Source organism: Brienomyrus brachyistius, chromosome 5, assembly GCF_023856365.1.
Source record: "Brienomyrus brachyistius isolate T26 chromosome 5, BBRACH_0.4, whole genome shotgun sequence".
NCBI lineage: Eukaryota > Metazoa > Chordata > Actinopteri > Osteoglossiformes > Mormyridae > Brienomyrus > Brienomyrus brachyistius.
This window is the reverse complement of record NC_064537.1, coordinates 7,183,169-7,204,541: the sequence shown is the minus strand read 5'-3', so window position 1 is coordinate 7,204,541 and position 21,373 is coordinate 7,183,169. Positions and strand designations below refer to the sequence as shown.

Below are 21,373 nucleotides of genomic sequence, written 5' to 3'. Positions count from 1 at the left end.
TGTTTTACTCTTTCTTTGTAGCCCAGTACCAAATGATCCGCGGCCCAGTACTGATCCGCAGCCCAGTGGTTGAGGACTGCTGTTCTAGACCAAAATGATAAAACTCATTATAGTCTTAAGTGTGATTAAAATAGAACCTTTGAGTAATTAAGACTAAAGTTGAACAATATGTCTTGATGGGAGCTCTTAGCTGGTTGAGGACTCAAAGCCGAAGGTCTTTGGGGTAGAGAAGCCGCTTTCCATCATGTTGGAACAATGATGTGGGAGAACTGGCAGAAATGGTGAGTGTGGTCTTCACTAAGATTGTGTGACTCACATACTGGGGGGGGGGAGGTAATTTACACCAAACAAGGTTCAGATGTTGACTGTAACTGCGCATGATTGGAAAGAATTGACAGCAGTGACACTGGTCTGGTAGCACTGAGTTCAGGTGAATGAACTCAACATAGAGTGGGCATCTATCATCCATCCATGTGTTAATCCTGTACAGGGTCAGGAAGGGATCTGCTCAGGCAGGGGAACAGAGGAGGGAGCTTTCAAAATCCACACATACAGAGCAAATTCGCAATTTTAAACCGCAGCCCCAGAGGTGTGAGTTAGCAGTACTACACCATCAGCCACAAAGTCGTTCTGTGAAGAGGGTAGATGTAGAAAAACCATAAATTTGTTCCGCCTCTGCCCAAGGAGGATGCATTAATCAGCCCGGTTCTCCTTAATAACCAGGACGGCGAAAGCAGCACCAAGGTGACAGAGCCTGTGGCTGACCGTGACCAAAACACAGCAGCTTTTCATAATTACTTCTGCCTCCGCCTTCCTTTCCATCCTCCTCCATGTAATTCGGGGTTTAAGTTCCCTAAACACGACGGTGGACGGCTGGTGACCGCAATCCTCTCGGAAAACAAGCTCCCTCATTACTGGAGGCTTTACGTTACGTGCCTTCTTCACACGTATCGACTGTGACCCACCAAAAGCGTGGAGGGTCTCTACGCAATTTGCCGACGATCTAGGCAGCAGTTTCCGTCACGTTCCATTAGTTCGTGCGGCTCTGTGTTCTCAGTGCTGAACGCAGCAGCCCTGCACGCTGATGAAACAAAGCCAAGCTCTCCCTCTGCAGGAGTGGCTGGCTGGACCTGCAGATCTCAAATTGTTTAAAACAGTGTTTCTCAACCCAGTCCTCGGGGAACCCCAGACAGTCCACATTTTTGCTCCCTCCCAGATCCCAGCCAATCAGGAACACCATACACCTGGTACGGGTGTGCTGGGAGCTGAGGGGAAGCAAAAATGTGAGTTGGGGAACACTGGTTTAAAACTGGTCCACAGGGCTCCACAGACAGTCCATGTTTTTGCTCCTTCCCAAAATACAGACTGTTGGACAGGGAGCTAAAACATGGATCATCTGTGGGTTCCCGACGACCGGGTTGGGAAACAGTGGTTTAAAAAATGTAGAAAAAATATTATTTCTTAAGAATTTTTTTTTGCCCTGTTCCACAACAAATAATTCAGCTCAAGAGCTGTGTGGTAATTAGCACAAGGAGTTGAATCAGGTGTGTTAAAAGAGGGTGAACCAAAAACTGTGCAGGGCTCCGGCCCCCCAGGATGGGAGTTTGACACCCCTGTCTTACATGCATTTTGCGCCTATAAGGAAGCCTGTGAAAGGCTCTGACATAACAACGGCATAGTAAAGTATAAGGCTTTTTGTTATATTAAAGTGAAATGAACTTTTTTTTCCCAGAAAAGCTGGTCAATTTAGGGTGTGATGTAAATGACACACATGATGTATGTTAGACTCCAAATCTAAATCTGACTGATTATGTTGATGAAAGGACCACAAGCTGAATGTAGGCCAGTTAATGGCAGTTGATAATGATCAAAAACAAAAACAAAAAATAAAACTGTTTCCCACTGATGCTTAGTTACGGTAATATCTTTAATGTTAGTAAAACTCAATATCTTTCAGTAGATGATCAGCTGTTATAAATGTGCAGACACCCAGTCTCTCCCGTAGTTCAGTGACACGAAGTCTAGGCCAGTTTGTGAAGCACTTATTAAACACAGAAGGAGAAGATGTGTGGAATAACTCAGTAAAATAATGTAGATTCAGTCCACATCACTCCCCATATCTGATGTATCCAGACATCAGTAGATCACTCGCAGAAGCCCAGAAGGCAAACGCTCCGCATTTAAATTAAAATGTGAATGTGTCCATCTCGATTTATGGAGCTGCTGTACATTTTTATTCAGTCTCCATTTTACAGACAAATAAGATGCTATGAACTGACCTAAGCCAGGCCATTAATCCGGAGCTGTTATTTACGGCATTGAAACACTTTAAAAGCCCTTGAGGAGAATCGTCTCCCAGATCTGTCTGTTATTTTTACATTCTGGGCCTTAATAGGTCATCTTATCATCTCTAGCTCAAAGGTTGTTTTTATAATAGCTGAAATAGTGCATTACTGGCCATTGCCTAAGAAAGTGAAAAGCCTTTAGTCATAATACAGAACTATCCAGAAAGAGTTCAGGTTTTACAATTTGCAGGGGCCCAGCTCAGCCAATCAGGCTTCATCTGGCACATGCTGATTGGGTACTTTGAGGGCAGAAATAATCTTAGACACAAACTCGGCTTCTCACCGAAGAGACTCAGCCTGGCGGGAATCTCCAGTGCTGTGGCTGTGCCTCATGGTTGCCAAAACCTCAGCCAAAGTCTCCGAGAACATTCCAAGGTCTCTTTCCTCCGCCACCAAGCTGCTTCTTCACCTCTGCGGACTTTCGAACGATACGCTGAAAACTGCATCACTACTCAGCCCCAGGCGACATCTTTTCATGATGTCATGGATGGGGTAGAAATCATCTGGTGCACGGTCATTACTCTTAACAGCCTTGAAATATCCAGATTCCAGATTCAGTGGAAGATTGTTTTTAAACAGAGGTGCAAAAAGAGCCCTTGATAGTTATATCACATCAGTATTAGCATAGAACAATGACATTTTATTGATTGCTGTGGGGAAACTCTTGTTGCCTACCCTGTCTTGCTCTCCATGACACACACGTAGGTGAGGCAAGCTTGCCAGTGAAGGGCAGCCACCTGCAGCAGTAGCCATAGAGCTGGGGGTTAAGGGCCTCACTCAAGGGCCCACAGACGTGACTATACAGGAGAGGCTGGGCTCAAACCGGCAACCTTCCAATCATAGGCACAGAGGATTAGCCTGCTGAGCCAAACACTCTCCTAATCATAATTACTATTTATACATTTGTCATAATTAAGATATAGAGTGGGTCTCAATTAGAGCAAGTCAGACTAGTGTGTATTCAATGGGCTCGGGCCCTGTGCCCAGGAGAGCCTGTGTGTTTTCAAACACGCTTCTTATCGCTGTCGTTCACCAGCTCGCAGGGCAAGCCAACGGGCCAAGAACTCAGAGCCTGCAAAACTAGGAATGTCAGAAATTCAGGTGGGTCATAACCGGTAAAGTGCTCCACAACTCTCACTTATCGCATAAAACAGCGTTTCAGACAAACTCCAGAACTCCAATTAGAGAGAGAATTAATGGTTTATAGAAAAAAGAGGCATCAATATTATGCATTTTACTCAAAAAATTAGAGATGGAGGACCATATGTTGGTACTCGATAATTTATTGAAAAGGATGTACAACACAAATCCACACAACTTTTAAGTTTTAATGGCATTTTAAACCTCCTTTTTATACATACATACATAGAATTGTTTTTGTCCTTCTCAAAAAAATAAATCATGCAATAAAAAAAAATGCCTGGCAGTCTATGTTCAGGATAAAAGCCTTTCACAGCCAACACATTCCACTTTCAGAGCCCTTTCCTTGTAAAACAAAAACCACTATGCACAAACTAATAAAAATTATTATTAGAAAACAATGATAAAAATCTCTGAACAGTCTAACATCTCGATGCTGGGTAACTATTCACATCGCATCAGTTTAAAGACCGCCGACCTTCCCCTTCCTTCACTACAGAACATGAACCCGCTGAACGGTGTCGCTCTTCTGCATCAAGCGGGTGGAAGCTTAAATGGGAACATCATCAACAGCACACAGTAAACTGAAGCCTTACTTTCAATTAAGGCATAAGACAACGATCTGTGCTGGACCCCATACTGCTGTCTTCGTAAACTACTGATCAAAAAAACAACAAATTTAAAAGCTACCCCCCCCCCCCCCCCCGAACTAATAAAAGGAACTTCCAAAGTGTATTATCCAGAACCAATTCACTCGACCACTCTGCGCATTCAGTACATCGGCCAGCCCGATACCGAACTCCGACCGCCCTGCCCTCTCAGAAGGGGCCAACTGTGTTCTCAGTTACACCTGGAACGAAGCCTTCTAGGTCTGAAGAACCTGGACCAAAGTCTTGATTGCCCACTGAAAACCACTGGGCAGGCTGCCTGTGCCCAAACGTTTTATTTCAGGCATATAGCACCAACCGTGCTACTGACGGCCCATCAACCCAGCTTAGCAGACAACCCGGCGTCCCACGAGATTAATGAGAAGACGTGGGTACATGACTATGACCTGTTACAGCCCTGCACCCAAACGAGTTGCTGAAAGAGCACTGATTGCCTCAAATCGGAGTCCAAACCTACATTTCAAGGCACTGTTATCTGTTTCATTAGATATCTTCTCCCTCTAAAAACAGCACCCCCACATCACGTCTGCCAACACACATTCCCAAGGTGCTCAGACATGTACCACGCCTGCCGGGAGCAGCGTGGGAACTGGCAAAGACTCCCAGCCTATTGCTACACCGGTGGACCTCACATGCCATAGCTATACTTCCTACTACAGATCGGTTTTCCATTCCGACCAAAAGTGACCATACCAGTGGCCCTAAACCGCACACCCGGAGTTCGACGCATGCTTTGGCCTGCCATCAGCAGCTGGCTCACTACACAGGAAGCTCCATGTGAAGCGCGGGCAGTCCCTCGTCAGCAAGTGGGGTTAGGAGCCTGCTGCTAATTACACATTCAGAACATCTGGCTGAGAGAGGCCCAGGGAAAAAAAAAAAAACCTCATTAACGCATGAGGAACATGACGACAGGAATTTAGTTTTTGTTTTATTTCTACAAGATTCTATCCTTTTTTTTTTTTATGAAAACATTTATTATATAAAAGGTCACAAGCCTCCTGAAGCAGAACTAGGTTGAATGTGGCAAAGGGAGTTCGGAGATGAACGTTTATTCATGATTATTTACAGTCAAACGTCCACCTCTGTGCCTGCCCTGCTGTCCCTGTCGGCCACTGGGGGGATCTCTGACAGCAGGGCCTTTACTCTGTGCACCGCACTCACCGGCCAGAAGAGGGAGCCACTACGCAGTACATGTTTCTCCTTTTTAATCCAATTAAGACTGTGCAAAAATAAGAACTGACTTCCGTAAAAAAAAAATCAGTTAAGAGGGAATACAGACCGGCAAAGGCGCCTGTGCCCAAGGTGCAGACCACTACCACACCTTTCTGAAAGCAGTGTGCAATAACGAAGACCAGAGTCAGGCATCCCTGACAGAGTGAACTCTGACCACACAGTAGGGGGAGCTGGAGTGGGGAATGGGGGGGGGGGGTGTTCTGCTTTGAAATGCTGCACTTGTGGGTAGAGATACCTAATAGAGGATAGAAAAGACTGAAAAGCAGGGAGAATGGGTGTGACTTAACATCCCCCTACTCCACCTGCAGGGGTCGCTGTTGAGTTTGTTAGAGATTTGCCTTTATGTCGCTGGCCGCCTCTTCTTCTCCCTCCACCTCCTGACTTTGGCTGAAAAAGAGGAGCAGAATAAAATTACACCGTGTCAGTGTCCATTGTCAGTGTTCATTCTTCCCCGCACAAGGGCAACACTTATGTCTCCATGGAAACGATTATAGCTCTTGGATCAAGCTGCATACTTTGCACAAGCGTACGACGTGTTACATTTATATCTTTATTAATTATTATTCTGATATTCATCACAGGTGACGCATCACAGGTGAGGTCTGTGCCCGTTTCTCCGTTTCACAAGTTCAGAGAGCCAGCTCACAGGAGTTGGCAACTTGGGTCAGCTGACTGGCGTGAGATTTTCAATTCAAGTCTGTATGCAAGCGTTTTATTACCTTTTAAATGGTCTCTAGGGTTTGCAAACTATAAACGCTAGCCAAGAGCATTCATATTGGTATTTAAAGTGGATGCTAGCAAATCAGTTATGTGCAGAATGTCCTCAAACACGTCACAAACGTTCGAGTGGACGTCTGCTAGTACACGTGTGGTGTATGGACCAGCCTTTATTCACCAACACTTAAGTCGAACTATAGTGACCCAAGCAAACAGGCAGCATTTAATACTCAAGGTTCCTGTCTAATTGAAATTACGGCTGGAGTAACATACAAGTAACAAGATTTCAGAGCAAACAACCAAGTACAAAACTCAGTGTATTATATAATTATTCAAGTGCTTTAAGACAATTTAACTTTAGCATTGTATGGGGGAAGAAGCCCATAATGCTCTGCAAAAGTTATGGCTTTAAAATGTTTCTGCACTACTGGAGGTGTGTCATGCACAGCACTTGCCAAGGTCAGTGTCAAGAAAGCCACCTGCCATCACTTCCCATAAGCCACTGCCAGTTCCTGGGTCGTCTCTCAGAGCCAATCACAAAGCATCTTGGCAAGAAATATGGCATATGGGCTGACATCCATAAAACACTAATTTAGGCACACTTTTGTTTTTCCTTTACCTTGTTCTCTTTGTTGCCATCTTTAGTCTGTGAATCTTCCTCCAGCACTGCCTAACGTGCCAAGCCACGAGACACGGAAGCACGAAGGCAAGGTAACGTGTTGGGAAGGGAGTAAAAACGAGACGGGGCGTGGGAAAAGCGGGAAAAGTATGGAAAGGAAGGAACAACGGCAGGAGATGTGAATGTGGCAAAGGCCAAAGAAAATGGATATGAAAGGGGGTGAGAAAATAATGAATAAGATGTATGGTTTTATGGGTGGGGGGAGGGGAGAGAGACAGAGATTAACCAGCAGGTTGGAACTGACAGAAGGAGCTGCAGGCGAGATAAGAAGCCGCTGGTCTCCGGTGATCTGGCTTCTGTCTCTGGCGGGAGACTGGGGGGGGGGGGGTTGACCAGCACTCACAGCGAACCATGTGCATGGCCGTGACACTGAAAGGGGGCGCTAGTGAGCTCAAGCTTTCAGGCCCCACCTCAAATCTGCCCTCCCCCTGTGAGGAAACCCCCTTCTCTCTCTCTCAAGTCTACTTATGTCTCTGCCGTTTTAGGGAGAAGCAGACGAGCGCCTCTTCATGGCAACTGACTAGCCAAAAGAACATTCATGTAGTTTAAATCTCATCTCTCCTGGCCTGACTCCACCCCCCTCTCACCTGCTGCTGTGTGGAGTGTGGACTGGCTGGCCGCCCCTGAGGGCCCAGCTCCTCATTGGCTGCTGCCGAGCTGTCCTCCCGGCGAGGCGGAGCTTTCTTCACTGACTGCATCTTCATTTGTGGTGGCTTGGCATTGGAGGGCAGGTTATTGGTCGATTGCAGCAGCTGTCTCAGAAGACAAGCATCTATTAGGGTGTCTGAGACTACTGCAGGATGTGCTGCAAACCTAATTTGTGACTATCCAGTTTTCTGCCCGGCACGAACATGGGAAAATAAGCCTAGCCAGCAAGGATTCGAATGAGCATCAACCTGCAGTAAGTAACCAGCTGGCGTAGCCCCATCTACTGGCAAGAAAGTGGAGTGCAGCACTCCTTCACAATCATAGAATCCCCCCCCCCAAAAAAAAAGACTAACAGACTACTTAAAAAGACTAAATAACACTGGTTAATCAGAAAAGCAATTACAGCTTTCCATTGACCAGCTGCTGTGCATCAGAGAATTATGTCACGCTGGGGGCTATTTAGCGCAGGATATTAAAAAGAAGACAATTTATAAAACGGTCAAATTCCTTTAACTAGTGACTGTAGAATGAAAATACAGTTCGAAAGCCTCATTCCGGAGTGTCCTTTATCACTTTACTGCCAGCCTTTAGACCCAGTCCCCCTAACCTTGGTGATGGTGCCCACAGCCTTGGTCCTGCCTTCCCTGAAGACCAGCCTCTGTTCCGTGTGCAGGTACTCAGGGGTCTTAATGAAGCGGAAGTGCACGGTGGCCTTATCTCCTGTCCTCAGACAGTCTCTATTCATGCTTAGGATAGTTGCTGTCTGCCTGATGCTCCCACAATGCACTGGGACCCACAGAACACAAAAAGAGTTAAGTAGCGGTGTGACACCAATTGACACAATACCAAGAAACAAGGACACATAAAGATGAGATAGAGCTGATCAGAGTAGTGGATGGTGGCTGGTATGCGAGTGTGACTGGGGTTTCACCCATGTAAGTAGCATAGCCTAGCAAAGCATAGCCTAGCATTAGCATAATGTAGTGTAGCGTAGCATCAGCCTAGCCAAGTGACCCCACCACAGCATGACCGTGCTCACCCATGGCCTGGTATCTCGGCGAGATGGTGGTCGGGTGATGCAGCACCAGAATCTCTGCCTCGAACTCCCAAGAGGCCTGCGGGCTCAACTTGGGAGACACCATCACCATGCCCTTCCTGATGGACGATCGCTTGATCTGAAAAAAAATATGAAAATATGGAGGCATCAGAGAAACACAATGAGAACCGTCAGGTCTGTCGTGAGCAGACTGAAGAACAAACTACCCATTTCCTCAACACCGTTTTAGCAGAAAAGCAAAGAACCACTAAGGCCCCAAACATAACAGACAACATCCTCTGTGTGCCACATCACCCTCCTATCACTACAGAAGCCAACGCAGAGGAACAAAGTGAGCTTAGTGTCATCACTGTAAGTTACCGAGCTGTATAGAGAACTGATTAGTCTGCGGGTTGCACCCCATGGACGTCAATGGAAAAATCCCCGGTACCTACATGGAATCTAAAAAGCGTAGTATTACTCTGTCAGGGATTATCAAGGACCTTAATTGGCAGAACCGCAATGCCCGGCTGCTCACGAACGCAACGTCTGAACACAAGATTTCTCCTTTCCTAATGGAGCTCCACTCTGTTCAGCTCAGTATATTAAGACCAATTTACCAATCTATACATATAGCTTAAATGGGCTCTTTGGGGATAATCGGGGTGTGTTTGTTATTCATCATAATGCAGAATGATTCCCTAGTTCACAGTGATCTGTGACAATCTGAAAGTTTATCCAGCCAATATTAAGTTCTTGTCTTATATTAAAGCTTCTCTCCTTTCCACCCACCCCTCCATCCATCCATCCATCCATCCATCCATCCATCCATCCCTCCCTCCCTCCCTGGGCAGCAAAGGGCATCAGGATAGGCCTCAATCTGGCTGGGATGCTACTATGTTTATTTTCCTCACATTATAGCTACGCCGGCAAATAGTTTTGCTTGAGCATCTAATCCCCCCTTAAAATGGGCACAATGTCTGGCTCATGCACTATGTGTAATTCAGTGGCAAGTGACTGGGAAATAAGGGGTGACACCTGACCTTCTTCAAGGCGAAAGAGGCCGTCTGGCCCCCTCGGACCTCTGTCACCGGCATCCTCTTGCGGTGGATGGACTTGACTGCGATAGGGATGAAGTTTCCCAGGGGGTCTGGGCCCAGCAGCAGGATGTCATTCAGCCGGATCAACCCGCGTAACGTGGTCCCAGACACCACAGTGCCCACGCCCTAGGAGCCAACCAGCAGGGTCTGGGTCACACTGACATCTCCATCACAGCGGTTTATACAGGGACAGGGTCACATGGGCACTGGCCCCAGCTGAAACATGATTGGCCCCTGAAGTGCCTCACCCCTGTCACTCACTGAATCAAAACATTATATCATTGGCTAATGAGAAGGCTGCCCCCTTTGTATTTTGACCACTTTTATAGGCCACACCTTATAAATAGAATAAGAATAAGAATATAGAATAAGCCCTGCTCCATTGTCACAACAAACCAGTACATTAAACCTTCAGTACAGCCTCCTGATTGAGAACAAAACATCATTACATCCATAGATTAGGTCTAAAGAGTCTTGAGACTATGTGGTGGACTTCAGGCCAGCCTGAGCATCAGATGGCAGGTGCCCTGGGGGTAAATGGGTCACACTCGTTTCTGGGAGGTCATACTCAAGGTGAAACTGACCGGCACGGAGTACGTGTCGTCAATCTGAAACTCGGCGGGCTCCTCGTCACTGTACGACGTCCTGGAGGACAGCAGGTTGAGGAACATCTTAAGCAGGTCCATGTTCTCGCCGGTCACATTGGAGATCTGGAAGATGGGACACATCCTGTGGGAAGAGATGAGGGTTACCGCAAAGGCCTGGCCCGAGGATGGAGAGAAGATCAGAATGATGGGCGAGATCTCAACACTGGCTGAACGAGGGGGACCAGCAGACCACGGGCATCAGGAGACCTTCTGAGCTAAGTGGAGGAGGAACACAGTTGCAGTCTGGTGACAACCTTTCCGAGCTGAAGTTGGACGCAGTGACGATGACGTCGTCCTTGTTCTGCACCAGAACGGGGATCTTCCTGCACCCTGGTGACTTCAGTAACCTCTGTAACAGCTTGAGAGTTTCTGTGAAGATACACACATGCAGAAACGTTCTCACAAACCGTGCCTGGGCAGAAACCATTCAGGGGACTGCAGGGATTAAAACAACCAAAATCGAGAGCAATCATCTTCTCACTACACAGTTCTACCAATATAATATGACACAAAGCTACTGCAATTCTCCAGGAGTTAAACTAATCGGATGAAACCCATTTTCCATAATTTTCAATAAGGGCAGCAGATCATTCCGAACACAGCACCCAGATTAACTGTTATGTGGCCAGTTTTCTCCATAAATAAGGTCAAAAATTTCATTGGCTTCAAAATAATCAGAGGCACATGAACAGCTACTGCAAGACTAAGAGCTTAATGACCCAAGATATTTTGGTTGCCTGGGGGTGTATCTTTTGTTCTGGAAGGTAAATGGAAATGCTTAAACCCCCCCCCCCCCCCCCCAAATTTTACCAAGGCACTCAAGCACTCTATATAAGGCGTTTCCCTAGCCGAACTAATGCAGGTCTCTCCCACAACGGTGAAGGTGCCCGCGATTTAGGAAGTGGGGAAACCAGCATGAACAGCAGGCTGCGGGCAGCAGGGCTGGGAAGGTCCAGCCTATGGAGAAGTTTGATCACCTCTCAGGAAACAGAGCGTGCCTGACCAGCACCCGCTCATTCCCTCTCACCTTGGAGGATGTTGGCCGGGCACATGTCGATCTTAGTCACCACCACAAAAACGGGAACATTGAGAGCTAGGGCCAGGCCGAGGTGCTCCTTTGTCATTCCCACAATCCCAGCATTGCTTCCCACCTGCACACAAATAGAGCCAAACAGTCAGGGGATGGGGGGGGGGGGGGGTTACCCCTTAACACCTTCCGTAACAGCTGCCCTGACTCACACAATATCGCTAATGCAGACCAGAGGATAGCAAGCAGAAAATATTTCTTTACACAAAAGACATGTGAGGTTTGGACTACACTTCCCAGGAGCACAAACAACCCCGAGTTCAGCTTCACGTCGGCTGAACGAGCTTCAAATAAGATTAAATGTTAAAGCCAAATTAATAACATCGACTGAAAAGCCATCAACCATCTGAAACAAATTATTTTCTTTGGAGAGTAAGGAGAAGATGTAAATGGAGCAGAGCAACATTAATGTCAGGGAATCTCCATGTATAATGCGCGTGCTGCCAAAATGATGATGACGATGAAGGTTATGCTCTTGTGACTCACCATCAGCATGCAGAAGTCTGGCAGGTGGCCCGTCATGCCGAAGACTGTGGTCTTCAGGTACTTCTCGTGGCCAGCCAGGTCGATGAAGGTGATCACCTTGGAGGACTTCTCGCAGATCTTGGTCCAGTCCAGGCTGCCGCCGTGACTATCAGGCTTGTTGACCACCTGGCCCTCCTGGTCGAAGCCCAGGATGTCGTTGCCCACGCTGCTGGTGCGCCCGCTCTCCATCTCGTGCTTGTGCCGGAACAGTTTCTGGCGTGCGAAGCCGCGTCCGTTATCCAGCTCGCCGTGCGTCAGCACGCCCAGTAGGGTGCTCTTGCCCGCATCCACGTTACCCACCACTGCCACCCTGGGAAGACACGGCAGCCTCCGCTCTTACTCAGAAGGCTAAGGGAGGCCATCACGATGGCTCCTCACACAAGCAGAAGTATGCCGCATCACCAAACTGCACCACACTGGGCCAGAACCTGCCGGAAGGCACCGCGACACCTTCAACCTCCCTGTGTTTGTCTCTAGTAGCAGGTCCTCAAAGTCAGACTGGAAACGTGGGAATTCTGGGCTACGATCCAGCCTCCTAACCTAACGGCTCACTTTCTCTTTAACTATAATTTACAGTACTGTGCAGAAGTGTCAAATAGTGAAAGCAAATGTTTAAGTATATTCTTGCTTCAAAGATTTGTTTAACATTAGAACATATGCTAGTTAACAGGAACACAAAAAAATAATTTCTTCCTTTCTCTAAAATGTTACTGACATCTTATTGGATGACTATATAAACACTGCCCAGGTTTCCAAACCTCTCCTTAGAGCCACCTCAGCCATTCTATATACAGTCAGTCTGGCTAAAACATGACTAATGGGTTCCTGAAAAGACTCGCAATCACTAAAATTGCATTCTAAAATACACACATCCAAGGAGAAAAACAGAGTTAGGGGAATGTTACTCCGAGGTTCAATAAACTTATGAATTAAATTATAAAAACAGTGATACAAGTGGTTAATAATTAACTATAAGCATTTTAAATCAAACGATCATAATTCATTAATAAATGATATCATAAACTTCTTGTGTGGGTTTATGAGTCTCATGAAAATTGCCTATAAACCGACCGCTTCAACCAAACACGGCGAACTCGCCAAGAGTCAGGAGTAGAGAGCAGCATGGGGCCGGGGACACACTCGGCATACACACGACGGATTGTGGTCTGTGGGGGGCACTGAAGGCAGCATGGCTACAGACAGTCCACAAAAAGCAAGTGCACATGAATTAAAAAGGGTTTTATACAATAATTTGTCAAATATTTTTAGATTTTTATAATCTGAGACTCTGACTGGCGCAATGCGTGGATGTACATCAAGTTCAATTAATTTACATTTGAAAACTCGTTCGCCTGATACACTGAAAAAAACCGGTTCAAAAGAACAATTCATTCCTAAATAGTACAATGACCATTGTTCATTTGCATAGCAAGCAGTGTTTCTCACTAAGAGATTCTCACCATATTGTGTTGTAGTTCGCATTGTGCTTTTCTCTCTGACTTAAAATTTAGCAAATACAACTGCAACTCTGTGTCACATTGGACTTGGATACTAATATATCAGTCGCGTTAGAACAAATTCGCAGTGTAATATCGTGAACTGTAACAAGACCGACAATATTAATTACATTTCTCCATCTGATCCATTCATTAACTAACTATTTCTTAACTCAATGAGGTGGGCAAGTAAAAAAAATGCATTGATGTACTAAACAGTTGATTCAAACACTGGGGGTAACTTTATGAGAGGTTTTGAAATGGCTAAGATGACACATTTGAGAGACAGTTTTACAAGAGGAAGATCATTTAAACATTTTCATTGACTGCCTACGACTTTTGCACAGTACTGTACATTAATTTTCTGTAATAAAGGGCAGGAGTGGATAATGAAAACATCAGGACACATGGAGTCACCTGTTCCCCCCCTGTCCCACAGAGTGTTATGACCTCATAGACAGAAAGCTAAGGAATCAGGAGGAATTCCCATACCTTCGTCATCATTCATCCACGGTCATTGTTTGAATCTTACCGCACCTGCTTGTTCATCAGGTCCTGGAACGCTGGAGCTGTTACAACTCAAACCCCGGCCTGCCCTTCCTGCACTCACCTGACCTCCAGGAAGTCTGCCTCTCCCACTCTGCGGCGGATGAGGAAGTCGCGCACGCGGCCTCCTGCCTCGGTCCGCTCGCGCAGCAGAATGAGGTCAGCGTCCAGCTGCTCAGTCAGCGACCGTACCGTGGCTACAGAGGCCTCCATGTCTGCCTCTGACAGACCGTAGTCTCCACCATCTGCGAGAGACGGAGGCGGATCATTGACAGGCAGCAATCCGGCCAATCAGAGCTCAGTATAGGCTGCTCGTAGGTAGCCCGCCAATCACAGCACAGCAGAGGCTGCTTGCTGACAGAGCTCCACTGCTCTGCACACAGATCATTCACAGGAACCTATCCACCCCCAAACTCACATCGACCAGTAAGAGACAAGACAAAGGTGAAGAGATACAACAGTAAGGGGAGTGGATAAAGAAACCAGTGGGGAAAATGACTGAGCCTCTGATAAGATGAAGCTGACGGAGGTCTGACACCCTCGAGAAAATGTAATATTAAACAGGCACAGCTTGGCGTTCAACCAGAAGGTGCCATATGTGGGAGACGAACCAAGACAGAATCACACAGACTGTGCCAGTCGCAGAGGCCCAGATAGGTGGATGTCTCAGAGTGTGCTGTTAGGTCAGGGAAAGGAGGCCAGGAGGACTTCTGTTTTTACAGTGGAAGTTAGGGTGGAGCTGAGAGCCCAATGCCTCCACCCGAGATCAGCAGGGAGATACCAAGGAGTTTACTCTACTGGCTGAGGCAGACAGAGCACCATAAAATATAAGGGTGTGTTACCAAGCAAACAGCAGGAGCTTCAGGTAAATGGCCCTAAGCTGACCTGTGTCCCTGTAAACACACACAGGCTAGATACCTTTAAGGGGACTCTCCATTCATTTCTATGGGCATAACTCTAATCCTGACTAGAACAACCTTAACCCCAACCGAGCCCTAACTTTAATCAAAAGGCAACCAAACACTACAAGATTTTGGGAATTCTTAATTTTATGATTGCATTCACAGACTTTTAGAAAATGTAGGTTATTGTTCCCTACAAGGTAAAAAGTTTAAGGTTATCATCACAGTGTGGGAAAATCTGGTGTCCATAATGTAATAATTATAAGCGTGCATGCACACACACACACACACGCACACACACACACACACACACACACACACAGTCTCTGAAATTCACCACGTCCTCACTGGTGATGGCGCAGAGGCACAGCCGGGATGGCTGGGAGGGCGTGGAGCCTGCTCCAGGTGTCCTTACCAGAGCCCACGCCCACCACATAGATGGTCTCTCCGCAGCCCTCTTCCATGCGATCCCGCAGCTGCCGCAGGAGCGAGTCATACTGCACCCCATTGGGGCTCACCAGAGCAAGCTGGACCGGGGGAAGGAGACAGACAGGCGGATGTCATTAATATGAAAAACGCTGCAAGTCGTCGTCCATTTTTATACAAACTTTCCGGTTCAGTTTGCCTTTCTGCAACTTGCTCACCCCCACAATTCTCCACAGGTCCATTCCTGAAGACTGGCAGCTATAAGGTAAATGCTCAGCCTCTCTACCAGCCTGTCCATATTTTTGCTCTAACCCACCACTTATATGCTAGACTGGAGAGGGATGAGGACTGGATTCAAAAACCACCACTAGTAGAGTAGGCCACAGCCTGTATGCCTGGCTGCCCAGGGAGGTTCGCATTAAGAAATACTGCAAAGGACCACAGCCGAGCTGAGAGACAAAGAGAGGCACCAGTGTCCTGCTTAAGACACCCCACAATCACCATGAGTCACATCCCAGACGGCAACATTTCCAATCTCTGCTGAAATACTGTGCTAAAGAGACGAAACCACTGCATACCAGAGCCCTACATGAAAGAAACACGACACCCAACCAGTCAACAAGGTTAGGCCTGACTTGCATCAGTCACATGCCAGATTTCATCAGGAATCCCAAATGTTTCATCAGTTTGAGTTCACAGAGCAATGCGTGCCCATATTCAGTGGCACGCCCCTCAAATCTTGGCACAGGACTATCTGATTGTCCCCTCACACAAAGTGACCTGCCATCTATTACCAAAGCAGACAACCGAGCAAGCAGATGTGTTTTCAAACAACAATAAACACAACCCTTCCACAAGCACACAGACTAAAGGATTGAGTGGAAGTACAGCTGACAATCATTTGAAATCAATTATCTAAGAGTTTTTAAAGGAGCAAAATCAACCCATTTCCAAATTATTCTAGCTGGGTGACCAAACAGGGATTTAATGATTGAACATTACAGACAAGCATAATTATTCAGGACATACAGCTTAAGTTGTGGACTCCACATATTTCGGCACAAGACACACATACCCAGAAGGCTGGTCACAGGGTCATCTGCTGTTTACGCAGGGGCTGAAAGCATGTGGTTGTCAGGCACAGTTTTACTATTACTGCATTATCAATCAAAACACTACAAGAAAGTTACTCATCCCAAAACTAGCACACACACCACAGTTTCGTGGACAGAGTTACACCTGCTCCGGTATGACTACTGGAAAATTCACAACCTCCAGGTAACGAGTGACCCTTTTCTTAAATAACACAATCCTTGAGACAGATTTAGCAGTTCCACTTCATAAAGACATTCCTATACATATCAGAGCTCCATGAAAAGGAGAAACAGACTATCACTTAGCGAAAAGCCCTGTAAACTCGGTGGTAAGCATCAGAAGCAAAGGGCAGCTTCCCGAAAGCTTAAGAACCAGGTCTCTGACTACAGGAATCAGTACTGGCATAACTGTCAAAAATACAGACACGACACATATATCACTTAAGTTATCCACACAAACAGCCCAAGAGGTGCAAAGAGTTCAGTTAAACCATAAACCACTACGCTATATCCTGATCCTTTTCCATCCATTATACAGCTTAGCTGAAATTACAGCCTGAACGCTAGTTAGTGTCCCCAGAAAGTAATTTCAATACAGGATCTGTATCCCCCGGGCCCACGTGAAGTACCATACAGGTTACATGAAACCTGAGCCTCCACTGCATCCCATGTACCCATCTAAGGCACCAGTAGACATTGATAACCTGACCTCGCTTATAACAATACTTGTAACAATCCAAGTGTGAGACATCAAATCATTTCGGTCTGAAATCAGCTTCGTGTTTTATTGATATAACCTGATAATTAACTTCGCATGCAGTCACTGACGGCACTTTCAGTTAAGCCAAGTTCCTGGAAGCACTAAGTTCTCAATAAGGATCGCATTTGCAGCTGAGTTTCGGATGATGTAACAGTAAACCCAAACATTTATCTCCTCCCCTCGAAATCGTAACAGAAATACAAAGTTGAGCTTTTTTTCAAAAATAGTAAACATTTAAACAATCGTGTAACTTTTTTAAACTTTGTTGAAAATTATACGAGAATTAAATACGTCAGAATTCCTCGTCACTCGAAAGTGACAGGTGTTCTCATAAGGCCACTGGAAAAGTTAACACTGAAATTGTCGCACGATTAAGCATATCATTCAACTAATGCCCAAGTCAACAACCATGGCGACTCAAGACGTGTCATTCATCTTAAGGCTTTTTCTGCAGAAGCAGCGTCCTATACCGAGGGTTATAACCATACCGGGTCGGCACAGGACGTCGCGATGTTACTTTGTTAAGATCCGTCAGAGGCACGAAATAATGGGCCACGCAAGCAGCCACGTCGGGGTTTAGTTACAAAACACAGCCCCGGTGAGTGTAACAGATGCGGCCTACCTTGCTGCTGAAGTCCAGGTGATCCCCGGCCTCGCCGTTGAAGGTCTCGCCGTCCTCGAAGCTGTCCGCGCCGTGTACGTCATCGCCACATCCCCGGCCCGGCGCGAACATGCTAGCAGGGACCAGGGACTCCGCGGAGGGTGCTATCGGAGCCGGGCTTAAGTTCGGCTCTTTCGCTGCCACGGACGCCATCACCTCCGACCTTTAAACACGAGAAAAAAGGACAGACTGTATGGAAGCTATCGGGCCAACAGGACGGTTAATTCAACACACAACTCGCCTGACACTAATGTCAGCTGAACAGCGTCCGGCGATAGCAAGCCAGCAACCTAACTTGCTAGCTAACCGGTGCCTTCGTAAAAAATTCTACCTTTGTGTACTTTCCTTTAAATATCTACTAATAAAATAAATATTAAAAGATGTGAAAATGGACATAAATATGATCAATACCGCTTTACTGTGGACAGGTAACACCATACAAATCAGTATAAACGCCGCCGTTACCTTACTCATTCAGCGCTGCCTATTGGCTGACGTAACCAACACGCCCCTTAATTAATTATTTAAAAGATACCATATATCAGAAATAAAATTTTGAATTTCCACGCCCCCTTTGGCGTCAAATATGAATATTTAAACCACTCATGTCTACTATATCTCTACCCGATTTAGCGAATATTTAGTTCCCCATCTCTTTAAAGCAGTGCTTAGCGTCTGTTTTAGACCTTGGGCGTAAATGCTGTTTTCCATACATGTTAATTGTTAACTTCTACATGGATGTTAATGCATTCGTGGTAACGTACGATCGGCATGCGCACTACGTTTACCGAAAGTCGCAAACAATATTGTTTGCGTGGGCGTGATGACGTGGTGTTGGACCGCCACTGATGCAAGATCAGCTGCTACTGTGCACATGCGCTGTAATGGTAATTAGGTTCCTTGGGTGACAAAACTAGGAAGAATGTGGGGAATTTTATATCTAGCAACATATATACATATTTAGCATGATGAATGATGTTACGTTTACAAACACGTTTTTTTAACGGGTTTCCGTAATATAATGGATTTCTTTTACAATTTTCTTTGCTTCATATTGTTATTACGACATATTATTAAGTATCATAAATCATAAGAGCGACTAGTCCAGTAAAACGTGATACGTAAAATGAACACAGGGTGGCAGTAGAGCTCAGCATTTGAACGAAGCGTTGAAACGAAGTACTTGCATTGCTATACAAATGTAAAATACAAATGTATTTTAATAACTGTATTACCACATGCTTTACCTAATGCTGTAACTGAGGCAGACGATTTTCAGTGGCAAAGGGGAGCACGTGCTTGTGTTCCTGAGAGAGAGAGAGACTGCTGTAAATATGACATGAAGAGAATAGCATAATCAAGGTCAATTTGATCTACATTTTATCACTGTAGTTGAAATTGAATTCGTAAAGAGTTTAAACAGGCAACCTTCCCAGGGTCAGCCATCGGGTTATTCAGAAATGCAACATTAATATACGTAAAGGATCATTTTTGATAAATGCTTTCATTTTGATTTGGAAATTACTCTGTTCTCAGGTTTATCTGCATGATTAATACAGAATATCAGCATAAGGCACTAGTATTTCACTGTATATTATGGTTTGTTTGCAATATTTTTGCACTTCAGATCAGTCAGGGAGGCCAAAGGAGGATTGGGAAGAGCATGGCAGAGAGGAAATTTACAAAACAATACCAAATCTCACCAACTTTGGACTGAAAAGAAGGTCCTTCCAGAAAAATGGTTTGAGAGTTTTGAATGACTGGAGTACTCTGTCAGTCTATGTAAACAAGCGTATGCTATGTAACTGTGTGTGTGTGTGTGTGAGAGAGAGAGAGAGAGAGAGAGAGAGAGAGAGAGAGAGAGTTAGACAAGGAGAGTAATATTTACTGTTCATTATGTTTTATTTGTTGATACAGTAATTCTAGGTGGTATAGTCTGCAAATACAGCATATCCTAGCAGACCCACATTCACTGCGTGTTGCACTTGCATAAAGATGTAATTTTCTTCTTCATTTTGCTGTTTAATTTTATTCAAAAATGGCCCAGTACTACTCTTAGATTCCTGATTAATACTATTGTACCGATTCTAAAACCTAGATTAATATTGCTGCCCTTGGTGTGAGAGACTGGGGTTTGAGGCCAGTCATGGCCTGCTCCTGCAGACATTGTTTTATTGGTGTTGGTAGCGGGTAGTTGGTAGATGAGCACCTACACTGTATGTTCACCACATGAGTCACTCTAGTACAAGAGCAAAACATGAATTGGTACAGCAGGAGGAAATGCAGTTAGCCTAGGCGGCGTTGCATTTTTGGTGATGTCGTTAAGTTTCACAGGGGGGCCGTGGGCTGGACCCTGTTCCTGGTATTAGGCAGGGGAATGCCTTAGATGTGGTGCCAGTCAGCTGCCAGGCAAACCAAGAAGAGGGATTTCGAGCAATGCAAGGTAGAGGCCCTCCTGTCAGAGGTATAGAAGCATGAAAAATGTTACATTTGTGGGCCTAAGCACAGGTATAGCAAACGAGAAAAAGTACGTTGAATGGCAGCATACTGGGGTTAAGTGCATCAGCTTTACCGAGTGCAAGGTACCAGAGAAGAGGCAGCGCAAAGCAAGAAGCAGTAATTATACCTGTGAATAAAGCCAGGAAAGTACCATACCGAGCCAAACGATTATAATAAAGAAAATAAAAATAAATTAAAACAGTTTAAAAAACTAAGTTTCTTGCTAATTTATCTATTTGCTTATTTATTTGTTTGTTTATTACCGATTCTGACTTACTTCTCTCCTTTACTGTTGACTCTAAGAGCTTTGCACAAAGATTCCTACAGTATGTACCCATACTGCCTGTGGGTGTACAAATGGCAAATTAATGTCTTGAATCCTGAGACCACTATCACCGGCCGCATCACAGATGGAGATGAGTCTGCCTACAGAGCAGAGGCGAGCGCCCGCATAACTGCCACATATTCTGCTGTAAGCCTGTTCACTGATGCTTGGGTATTTGTGGAGCTGCAGAAATTAACATTTTTGAACCTGGAATCCAGCAGAGTCAGAAGGGTCATAACACTCATGGTCTCCCATACAGATATTTTTTCCAGAATTCGTCTTATCAGGATATTGGCAAGGTGACCGGCCTTCTCATTTGCCAGTCCCGCCATTTTTGAGCTTAAGGGCTGCCTCGGCATTTTCATGAGCGGTATCACTTTTGACTCGGACTCCCTCTTTTCTCCGACAGCTGTTCAGCATCTAGTCATAAAGGACTGAGCACTTCTATACGCTCATATATTGAATGACACTCAGAGCTCAGTTGGCTAACATCAGTTTTTAAACAGACCAGGGCGGCGCCCACTGGCTCCCTTTAGTTGACCAAGCACTGCAGCATTGCCAAGGTGCTGTTCCAGCGAGTGTCCAGTTCTTGAACCAGTTTCAAAATTGGCACGCTCTTTGGTTCTTGAACCTGAGACAGTCTTTCCTTAGCAGCTGTTCCAAAATAAGCCACAGTCCTTCTTGTCCTTGCACCGGTTAAATAAAATCCAGGGGTTTGCTCAATTGTCTTTTTAACAATAATGCTTGTATACTGTATACTGTGTAAACTGCTGAAATGACAATTAAACCTACTTGGTATTCCACAGGGTAAGATCTCACCTGACAATAAATTTGTTTTT

General features: G+C 45.6%; 1 protein-coding gene across 4 annotated transcripts; it reads right to left on the bottom strand.

Moving 5' to 3' along the window:
• Positions 1-3,610: 3,610 nt before the first annotated feature.
• LOC125742001 (GTP-binding protein 1-like) lies at positions 3,611-18,451 on the bottom strand. 4 transcript variants are annotated; one of them, XM_049013572.1, is made up of 14 exons: positions 18,176-18,451; positions 17,672-17,873; positions 15,185-15,296; positions 13,932-14,112; positions 11,787-12,135; positions 11,241-11,364; positions 10,468-10,582; positions 10,151-10,295; positions 9,510-9,692; positions 8,470-8,605; positions 8,038-8,216; positions 7,370-7,534; positions 6,723-6,773; positions 3,611-5,773 (listed from the first exon to the last, which is right to left on the bottom strand). In XM_049013572.1, the coding sequence occupies exons 2-14, from the start codon at positions 17,861-17,863 to the stop codon at positions 5,669-5,671; spliced, it is 2,037 nt and encodes a 678-aa protein (XP_048869529.1). In that variant the 5' UTR covers positions 17,864-17,873; positions 18,176-18,451; the 3' UTR covers positions 3,611-5,668. The 4 variants fall into 4 exon arrangements, with proteins under 4 accessions (XP_048869529.1, XP_048869532.1, XP_048869530.1 ...); XM_049013575.1 differs by having other exon boundaries at positions 18,181-18,204; XM_049013573.1 differs by having other exon boundaries at positions 18,122-18,178.
• Positions 18,452-21,373: the final 2,922 nt, after the last annotated feature.